Below are 11,188 nucleotides of genomic sequence, written 5' to 3'. Positions count from 1 at the left end.
CCATAATTAATTGTTGTTACACAATGTCTTTCTCACCCTCACCAAACGTTTTTGTTCCTCTAAACATGTAGTGAAGGAGAAGGTGAAAGAGATAAATAAAATTATGGCAGTAAGCATTTTCAGAAAGCATATATAGTATTTGGATTCATTGAATTTGAGGGGTTAATGAATTTTGTTATATTTTCTTATGTAAACAAAAGTTATTCAAATTAATATTTGCTTTTACTCAGATAAAATGGTAAACTAACTTTTGATTCATTATTATTATGGATATTAATTATTATTTATGAATAATAACTTTTTTTTGTTCTCACTTTTAATATATATATATATATATAATTAATTTACCAAGTATGTAATTCATCATTAGTTTGTGCTAATTATAACAGAAGAAAATCAAAATTTTAACGATTGCAAGCTTCCATAGTAAGTATTTATTGAAGCAATAACTTAGCATTTAATATAATTTTATGAATATAATTTATCTGAGAATTTTTATAACTTTGCACGGTAGGAGTAACTGAGGTACACTTAAGGGTCATTTTTAACTGTTGGCAAACTTTTTGATTTCCTTTTGTCATTTAATAGGATATCATCCAATTGTACAAATATTCATTGTATCTTATATTAATTCATGTCATAGATTGTGAGTTCTCCATTTTTAGAATATTAATATTATTATTATAAATATATTAGGATATTTATTATAATTAATGTGTCTTTATATTTTTGTTCATAAATATGTAATAATAGTGTTTAATAGAAAATACAAGGGAAAATGCATAAGTACCCCCTGCCTATGCTCGAAATCCCAGAGACACACCTAACCTTTACTAAGGTCCTATTACCCCCCGAACTTAATTTATCTATAATATTCTACCCCTTTTCGGCCTACGTGGCACTATCCTTGAAAAAAATGTCAACATGCGTTGGGCCCACATGATAGTGCCACGTAGGCCAAAAAGGGGTAGAATATTACATATAAAATAAGTTCGGGGGGGTAATAGGACCTTAGTAAAGGTTAGGTGTGTCTCTGAGATTTCGGGTATAGGCTGGGGGGTTGCTTATGCATTTTTCCAAAATACAATAATTTTTATTAATATTTAATGTATATTTACATTTTTGTCCATAAATATTATGATATTATAAGGACATTTTTGTAATTCAACTTTTGACATAGAGACTTCCCATTTATAATATAATATGATATGATTGAAAAAAGTGCATAAAAAACATTACAAGAGAATCACATAATTAAGCATGACACATGTTTTTCATGTTGTTTTGAGGAACAACTTATTTGAAAAGACAAAATTCCAACATAATATTCCAAACGAAGAAACTCTAATAAGCTGAAGGCATCGTAACATTGTAAGGATCACCAAATGTTGCAACATTCCCTGGCCTTGAAAATACAACCTACAAGGTAAGAAGCACCACTTGAGTTGTTTGATTTCTCAAATTTGGTGAAACGGTTTCAACATTCATCGTAACATAAATGGAATAGTTTCATAATTTCACCACAATTGCTTCAACTTTTAAGTGAAGTAGCTCACATAATTTCACATGATACAAACGAAGTTCAAGTTTCACAAAAAAAACTTTCTGAGAACATGAAGCGCCATGTTGAAAATATGAGTGAATTAAAGTTTGTCCCATCTCTAGACTCTAATAACTTAAATTTCGAGTTAAGTGTCAAAAACACACCTAAACTATCCTTTTGTCTGAGTTTCACACCTAAACTACTGGGAGTATGAGAAACACACCTAAACTATCCTTTTGTCTGAGTTTCACACCTAAACTACTGGGAGTATGAGAAACACACCTAAACTATCCTTTTGTCTGAGTTTCACACCTAAACTACTTGGAGTATGAGAAACACACCTAAACTATCACTCATAAGTTTGAGAAACACACCTCAAGTTAACATTATTCAACATTGCTTTTATGTTTCATCTAACATTTTCCCTTTATAACAACCTTGATTTGCTCGATCAATATTTCCACTAGTCAAACAAACATATTGACATTATTTTCATTCTTTGATACCTACAAGTGCCACTGAGCACCATCAACATACCTCACCTCCTGTTTTTCACTATGCATCAACATTTATCTTTTGACCATTGGTACTATTATTTAATGCAACATTTATGTCCAAAAAGAAAAATTGTTCGAGTCTTGAGATGTGGTTTTACCCTATAAAATATTTTTAAGGGTTTATCACCATACCTGATAATCTCCTAGGGTGCACGTTTTAAATCCAGCAGCAGAGTAGTCAAAGTAGTACTCCCATGTCCTGATGAACTTGTCATCGAATCCCAAATCACTAATTTGGCTAGTGACACAGTAATCAACAGTCAAGTATCAGCATTTAGAACTGATCAAGCTACAAATTGTTCATCAAGGGAACTGCTTTAACTCAACATAGAAGGCTGTGGACTTATTTTGGATATGTTACCTTTTGTTTCTCAGGAAGTTCTTTCGCCAACATTTCAGTGTCTTATAGTAATGAATTCCTATATCTTCCAGGTGCACTACACTGCATTTATATCATTTATCAAATGTTTTCAGAAAGAAATGCTTTTGAAAGATTGACAAGCACTCTGGTGCAAAATCACAAAATAAACTCTTTGTTACCATAGTCTTGATGCAGCAGCCATGGCTGATGTTACTCGACTTAGTGCAGGCAAGCATGCACCTGGGAATATATACTCTTTTATGAAGTCTGAGCTTTGTACGTATTCGGCATACCTCGTGTCTGGCATTGAAATGAACTAAGGGAAGGCAACACTTGTGAGAAGCAGCATAAAGAAACAAGGGCGACAAAACAATGAGGGAAATTGATGTTGGAAAATGAACCTCATGTTAGAAGAAGAAAAGCCTGCCTTAGATTGTTGGGATACATGAACTATCTTAGTTCATGTATTAGGAAATTAATTCAAGTATACATGTATTGTTTTGTTTATTAACTAAGGAAGAGGAAAAAGTTCAGTATTAAAGTAAGGTACATATACTAGACTAGATTCATGCTAGAAGAAGTCTGAACAAACTGGACTGTATTGAGGGGTCACTTCAATTCATTACCTGCAAAACTAGAAGCCCATCTTCTGCCAATGCAGACTCGCAGCAACTAAAGAATTCCCCTATGAAATCATCACCAATATGTTCTAACACCTCGCTGAAATGATAATTAGTATAATTTTATAACACTGGCTTGACATGTAGTGTGCAGTAAAATATGTCACGATATAGATGAATAAAAGCTCACACTAATATAATCCTGTCATATTTGTCCTTATTTGGCATTTGACGATAGTCACATAGGAGAAATGTAATTTGATCCTGTGAAAAGAATTCATTGAATTGAATATTAATAGATAACCCTGGCTTTAAAGTGCTCGGATTTTGCTTGCAAATGCTAAGCAGATCATGTTCCCATGTTAATCATCTTCGTACAATTTTGGGAATGCAAAGTACAAGAAGCATTTAGTTGTGCCTAAGCTGGCCCAGGCACCACCATCAATAAACAAAGCATTTTAGTTAGAAGCAAGAAAATGGAAGAAAATTTAGTTCATGAAGTGGAATTTCTTAGTTGTTTTATCAGTTGCCTCATCTTATAGCAATTATAAGTAATATACCTGAAGGCCTGCTTGGTCAACTCTCAACTGTGCATACTTCAGTTGCTGCTCGGAGAGAGTTATACCAGTATATTTACATCCTGTTTGCTTGACAGCTTCCATAGCGAAACTTCCCCAACCAAATCCAATCTCTAAAATGTGATGTTCCTTGCTAATTTTTGCCTAAATAGAATAGAAGCAGAATCTGGTTATTCCTGAAATTTATGTAGCTATGGTGGTGATTTTCATTTAGTTGATGACTTACCTTTTCAATGAGTAGAGAAATCTTTCTCAGCTGTGCAACTTTCAGGTCTTCCTCATCACTCTAGAATGAGAATAAAGGAACGAAGTTCAGCTTAACATCAGAAAAAAAAAAGTAGCAAGCATTTAATAGTTCAAGAGATAACCTTGAATATTGCACAAGAGTACGACATCGTCTCATCCATAAAGAGTGAAAAGAGTTCATTACCCTGGAAAAAAATATAACACCATAGTGCTTATCATCTACACAATAGCAATCCATTTTAGACAAGAAACTTGCAGAAAAATGGAAGGTAGTGATAAATAATACTGAACTTGCAAAAATATGGCAAGGATTCATGAGTACTTCAATGATGTAATATGCAAATTAATTACCAGGTTATAATGACGAGAGATATTCCGACGAGCCTGAGTCAGGGTGTTCCGTTCTGAAACATGTCGAATGAAATATTTTGCAGATGACAGTGCTGCTGTAAAAAGCAATGGTGTCCACCAGCCTCTAGAGCCATCAAAGTGATAAAGAACTTAAAGCATATAAACATAAGTTTATGTATCTTGGTTTCAGGTCAGTAATCTATTTTACCTTTTCATGCTAGACCTTTTGACAGATGCTTTCAAATCTCTGTTGGCAATAAATATCTGCAAAGGAACTCAGGGAAGCTAAGTACCAACCAAAAGCTATGCACAAAAGATATCATTTACTCACCATGAAAAGATTAAGAAGACCTTCATTCTTATCAATAAAAGAGAAATCCCCGTGAATAAAAGCATCAGCAAAGCCTAGTTCAGCTTGAGTTGCAATCTGTAAGACATTATCTATGTCACTGAACTTTTAACTTTTTGGTTTGTCTTTTTATCACTATCAATTTACCTTCCAGTAGAACTGTGTACTATGAACTCTAAGAGAAACTTTGAGAGAGCATTTCTTCTTTGTTCCTTGGAAGGTGAAAATTTTGCCTCCTTCTTCCAACAAGCTGTATATTATAACATATAAATAAAGTTATTAAAAGCTCAAAAATCTTCCGAGTAATATTCTGGCATTAGCATGAATGATAAAGCCAATTTTGAAGCTATGAATAATATAATAACAAAAAATACATATGTGTATCCTGATTGGGATTAAAGTAATACAAGGTGAAACTATCATCACTCACATTATGCATCCTGTTTGAATGAAACTTTTGAGAAATCTAGTAACGAGGAGGCGTGCTCCAGTTTCAGGCCAGGTTGGTACCATATGCTTGGGGTTATCCAAAATACAACAATTCCTTCTAAGCATGGCATCTGCAGCAGCCACACCAGCCTGAGGAGGACAATCATCTATATAAGAACAAAAGCTGCAAAAGACTCCAAATTTGTTTTTAGTTTGTTATTAACAGAAGTAGTATATACTACCTTAAGTCCATCCTCATGGAAGCCATAGCCTGAAATATTGCAGCAAATATACATCAATAAACAGTGAAGCACAAAGCAGAAAATAAAGTTTGTGCACTAAAGGGAAGTGGAAAGAAAACTAAAATTCTCTCTGCAAAAATAGCTTGGCAGCTAGTTTAGTCCCCTAAATATCGATTTCATCAAAATAGAAACGTAATTGGGATAAACAGATTCAAATTAAACATATAAGCAGAAATATTACAGGACTAACAGTTAGAGAAACTGGTTCACTAAATTGAACAAAGTTGAAGAGTCCAACTGTAGACTATGCACAAAAGCAGGTTACAAGGGAACAGATATCTTGAAGCAACTCTCAACACTCTGCTTAAAAAGAGATTCAAACCTTGATATGCTCCACAAAACCATATTCCTCTCTTTCCTTGGATTTGATATAGCTCACATGAAGCTTTTGATGCAGCAACTGAGGGTACTGGATGACTGGTGGTCCACTTAAGCAACGTATGCTCTGGTGTGTGAGGAGGATCAAGGGTTACGAGATAAGGTAGCTTTGAATCACCAAGATTCTGTAAGTTTAGACAGTTCACAATTTAAGAGAAATGACTTCCAACTGAAAACATAATCTTCTACTTTCTATACAAGGTCCTAAATCACTGTATTCCATAACACACCTGGATTATATTGAGCCAATATGTCGCACATCCTCTATTATTCGTGGTTCCAAGAAAGTTACAAGCACACCATGTTGTTGGGTTGAGAGGCAGGAATGTTTTGTCATGATGAAGGAAAACGTCACTGTCACAGAGGAATGTAGAATTTTAGAGGCAGAATGGAGGCTAACTATATTAATCTTGGCCTCCAATACAAATTTCATATTAGCTCAGAAATCTAGCAGGTTGTAGAATCTAATTGAACTTCACCAAACCACAAAATAAAGCTCCTCTGGTAACAGAAAATACAAATATATATACAACAGTGATGTCGGGCTATAGATAAAAATTCAAAAAAGATAAAAAGTAGAATTAAAGAGGAATGAAATCCAAGGTATTCAAATATAGGAGTCGAAAGTACCTATATACATACTGGAAAGCACCCAGTATTCTTGTTTCATCAAATGTTGCCTCTTTGCCTAACATTCTCAGAGAATCTGTAGCACGTACAGCGATTATGCATCCATCATATACATCTGTGGCACCATCAGTGCAATCTATGGTACAACCTGCAGCAAGGGCACTTTCATTTACAGTTAGAATCACAAGTAGTTTGTAGTGCACAGCGAACTCTTGCAAGAAGCCAAAAGATAAAATCAAGCTAGACCTTCTTCATTTGTTGTTACAGAATTTACTTCACAACTAGTTCTTATTTGGCAGCCTCTCTTTTCCAGCTCCTCCTTAACCTGCGTTTGATACTGCCATCGAATCACTCTCAAGGATGTACATGCTTAACTTAACAAATCACAGAAAATAGTAAGAACTTTGAAGTATCTATGAATGAAAAATCACCTTGTCTATAGGTGATTGCCATCTTACAGTGAGCAATTGGGGGAGACCAAAGAGCTACAAAGAAAGAAATAAAAGCACCCTTAGGCACAAGAGCAATAAGATGAGTAAAAGCTAAGCATTCCAATTTTGTATTTGCGTGCACCACATTTAACAATTGGCTATAATCAACACACAAAGTGTTCTATCTACTTGAACTGTAGCTAAGAGAAAAAAACCTGCAGAAGATGTTGGTCGTGGAAGAATGAAAGAATGTAATAAGCAGAAAAGCCCATTACTCGTTCCGAGGAGCAGGACCATATTGAAGCACATATTGGAACCTGTGAAACATATGTGTCAATTGCTTGTTGCAAGATTAACTTTTTGAATGAACAAAAAAGGACAAATTTATACAAGTATCAAAATCAATAACAAGGACAAACTGCAGTGTCACACCAGATAAGCCTTCTGAAATAGCTCCGAATAGCCATGTGACTTAATAAATTGTCCTAATGTTTCATTGCGATCAATGTCAGGATTGTTGTCCAATTCTTCAAGGTGACTGCAATGCAGTGAGAAACGTAATCGTGATAAAATAAACTTCATTGAAGATAGATCTTTCGCTTAATGCATGATCTTCAAATGAACAGTGATCTTCAAATGAACAAAGAAAACTATACATGTGCTCTAAATTTCTAATGAGATGAGTAAATTAACAGAATACTCAAAAATTAACATATGTAATGAAATAAGTTATTGGTACCTTATGACATCCTGTTTGAATCTGATAATTTCTCTTATCATTTGCCAAAAATATGGATTCAGTACATTCTTCTTCTGTGCAAACAAACTAGAGAATCCATTTCGAGTACCCCATTCACAACCACGGCCGTGGTCTAAGCTCACTGAGAATGACATATCAGAGATGTTCATATCAACTCCGAGCAACTCAAAAAATTCTATCAGGTTTGAATAAGTTTCCTGTAAAATCATATGGGAGTAATAATGTTACTTATTAAATATTTATCGGAGAGTAAAAATGTTAACTTCTAACATATTTGAAGTTATTTCGAGTTGGTTAAATATACATATACTCAATTAGTTTGATATGATTTAATCATTTAGTCACTCAAACTTCATGAGAGACTACATGAATTTGCAAATCTTATATAACATGATGATATACATAGACATTTAGGGTGTGTTTGGTATGAAGGAAAACATTTTCCGGAAAATGTTTTCCAATTTTCTCATGTTTGGTTGGGTTAAATGTTTTGGAAAATGTTTTCCAAATCAACTCATTTTCCTCAAATTTAAGGAAAATGACTTCCCTTCAAAACTTAAGGAAAACATTTTCCAAAACTCTCTTTCAACTTCAAATTACAATTATTTTTTTGTTGAAAAAATCAATTTATTTTGTCACTACCCTCAAACCAGCCCCCCAATCACCCCCCCCAAAAAAAATAAATAAATTGTAAAGCTTGTTTTTTAATTTAATTATTTTACCCCACCCTCACTCCTACCCCCACCCCCTCCCAAAAAATATTAAAAATTATTTTTAAAAGATATTTCTAATTTCAAATTTTTATTTTTTTACCCCCCACCCACTACCCTCACTCCCCCCATCTGCTACCCTATCAACCCCCTTCAAAAAGAAAAAATTTAAGTTTGTTTTTAAAAAATATTTTCAACTTCAATTTTTTATTTTTTCATCCCGATCCTCGATCATCCACCCTCCCTCCCCCCCCCTCCCCCAAAAAAAAAATATTTGAGTTAGTTTTTAAATAATATTTTCAACTTCAAAATTTATTTTTTCACCCCTACGCTCGACCCCCCCCCCAACCCACCCACCCCCTACTCGCCACCCCTACCCCAAAAAAAAAATTTAAGTTTGTTTTTAAAAAATATTTTCAATTTCAAAATTTCATTTTTTCATCCTATCATCGACCCCCCCCCACCCACCTCCTACCCAGTCCCCCACACCCCCTACCAGCCCCCCTGCCCCTCCAATTTTTTTTTTAAGTTTGTTTTTAAAAAAAAATTTCAACTTCAAAATTTCATTTTTCACCCTACCCTTGACCCCCCCCCCCTCCCTCACCCACATCCTACCCACCCCTACCAGCTCCCTCACCCCCAAAAAAAATTTTAAGTTTGTTTTTAAAAAATATTTTCAATTTCAAAATTTTATTTTTTCACCCCTACCCTCGACCCCCCACCCACGCACCCCACTACCAGCCCCCTCCCCCCCCCCAAAAAAAAAAAAAAAATTTAAGTTTGTTTTTAAAAAATATTTTCAATTTCAAAATTTCATTTTTGCACCCCTACCCTCGTCCCCCCACCCACCCACCCCCTACTAGCACCCCCTCCCCACCACCCCAAAAAAATAATTTTAAGTTTGTTTTTCAAATATATTTTCAATTTCAAATTTTCATTTTTTTCACCCCTACCAAGCAGCCCCCACTCCACCCACCCCCAAATAAAAAATTTTAAGTTTATTTTTAAAAAATATTTTTCAACTTCAAAATTATATTTTTTCACCCCAACCCTCGACCCCCCCCCACCCACCCCCTACCAGCCCCCACCCCCTACCTCGCCCCCCCCCACCCCCACCCCCAAAAAAATTTAAGTTTGTTTTTAAAATATATTTTCAATTTCAAAAATTATTTCTAGTAAAAATAAAAGAAATTTTTCAAAAATATTTTTCATTCATAAATCAAACACTAAAAACTTTTCCGGAAAATATTTTCTACTCACCAACCAAACATGAGAAAATAAGTCAAAAATCAACTTTTTTCCAAGAAAACATTTTCTAGAAAAACATTTTCCTTCATACCAAACACACCCTTAAATTATAATTCAATACACACCTTATATAACAAACATTTTTCGAAATATAAGTTGGAAAAGGGCCAAAATGATACCCTAACACATCGAAAATGACTTATATTTGTTATCCTTCCATGCACACACTTAAGTTATGAGCACTTTAGCATTTATCAATAACGCCCATTTAAGTATAAAAATAAATGCTTACAAGTTACAACTAATTAAATGATTTGATCATTTTATAAGCTTACTCAAACACCCTCTGATCATACTTACACCATTGAAGATCATAAAGCCAAGGTCAAGATCGATGTCATTGACAGTAACGGTCTTAGCATGGCCGCCTAGATAATGTTCCTTCTCATAAACCACAACTTTGACACCAGATTTTGCCAATTCATATGCAGCAACTAGTCCACTTATCCCTGCTCCAACCACTGCTACTTTCATGTTTTTGAAAATATAAGCTTCAAAGTTACAAACAATTAAGAGTTTGATGAAATATTGGTGTATTGAGGCATAAATTTATAATGGATAAGAAATGATGTGAATTGTGATAGAGTACTAGCACTAGCTATAATGTCACTCAGGGGCGGACCCACCTTATATCAGGGGGCTCAACCGACACGGCTTCGTTGAAAATTTTTTAGTATTTATTTATATATATATAAATCTGGAAAAATAAAAACAGAAGTATAAATATTATAAATGACACTCCTAGCTAAATAATGAATAGTAAATAGGTCATCAAATTGAGTATCTTATACTTTACTTGCACATGTACAAACACAATAGAGAAAGTGACAATTGACTAATTTATAAGAAATCATCCAATAATATTGAGGAACTAATTATATCAAGAACAAATATTATGATTAAAAATATGTAGAAGATAAAGGTTATTAAAGAGTAAGAATTTTACAATATTTCAAGTTCTTACTGTATGTGACACACGAAAGTACTATAAGTAACAATAATTGATAATTCAAAATGTTTAAAAGATCTATAAAATATTTACGATCAAAGATAGACTTATTTGAATCTCGAAATCCAAAAAATGCCACATAAAATAATATAGAAAGAGTACTTTTTTTTTCATAAAAATATTTTCTTCAATACCAAAAAACACCCTAATCCTTTTCTAATTTTCTTCAATACCTCTATTTAAAGTGGAGTAATTTAGTTTCAATTTCTCTTTATAAGGAAATTAATGAAAAAGATGAAATTTGAGTTATCAACAAAGTTGTTACCATGAAGAGTGAAGCTAATCATAATAAGATTATACTACCTCCGTCTCATATTAGATAGGCATCTTATTAGAAGAATTTGTCTTATATTATTTGATCACTTATTAAATCAAAATATAACTAATTTTTTCCCCATTTTACCACTAAAATAATATGAATTTGGAATTTAAACGAATTTTGAAGACCCAAATTTTTTCAAGAGACTAATTAATATGAACAAAAAGTAAAATAATAAAATTAATCAATCTATTAATAATTTATTATTAACCATGTAAAATAAAAAATGTCAATTTTTATTATAAAGTCAGTAACACATGCATTTTCAATAAGTCATTTCGATTTTTTAAACCACATCTTTGCAAGG

At 33.5% G+C, this 11,188-nt stretch overlaps 1 protein-coding gene across 1 annotated transcript; it reads right to left on the bottom strand.

Moving 5' to 3' along the window:
- Window positions 1-1,344: 1,344 nt before the first annotated feature.
- Window positions 1,345-10,078, bottom strand: LOC125812342 (uncharacterized). Its single transcript, XM_049491850.1, has 24 exons — window positions 9,854-10,078; window positions 7,515-7,732; window positions 7,208-7,313; window positions 6,991-7,092; window positions 6,776-6,829; window positions 6,591-6,669; window positions 6,345-6,492; window positions 5,945-6,068; window positions 5,659-5,839; window positions 5,277-5,305; window positions 5,036-5,184; window positions 4,753-4,855; window positions 4,588-4,683; window positions 4,465-4,520; window positions 4,257-4,380; window positions 4,028-4,090; window positions 3,886-3,945; window positions 3,642-3,803; window positions 3,272-3,345; window positions 3,088-3,181; window positions 2,641-2,777; window positions 2,462-2,542; window positions 2,233-2,338; window positions 1,345-1,419 (listed from the first exon to the last, which is right to left on the bottom strand). The coding sequence occupies exons 1-24, from the start codon at window positions 10,025-10,027 to the stop codon at window positions 1,345-1,347; spliced, it is 2,595 nt and encodes an 864-aa protein (XP_049347807.1). The 5' UTR covers window positions 10,028-10,078.
- Between the last annotated feature and the right edge of the window lie 1,110 nt (window positions 10,079-11,188).

Source organism: Solanum verrucosum, unplaced genomic scaffold, assembly GCF_900185275.1.
Source record: "Solanum verrucosum unplaced genomic scaffold, falcon-dt-bn FXZP01000604.1, whole genome shotgun sequence".
Classification (NCBI taxonomy): domain Eukaryota; kingdom Viridiplantae; phylum Streptophyta; class Magnoliopsida; order Solanales; family Solanaceae; genus Solanum; species Solanum verrucosum.
Note: the sequence above shows the minus strand (reverse complement) of the source record. Positions and strands in the feature narration are given on the sequence as shown.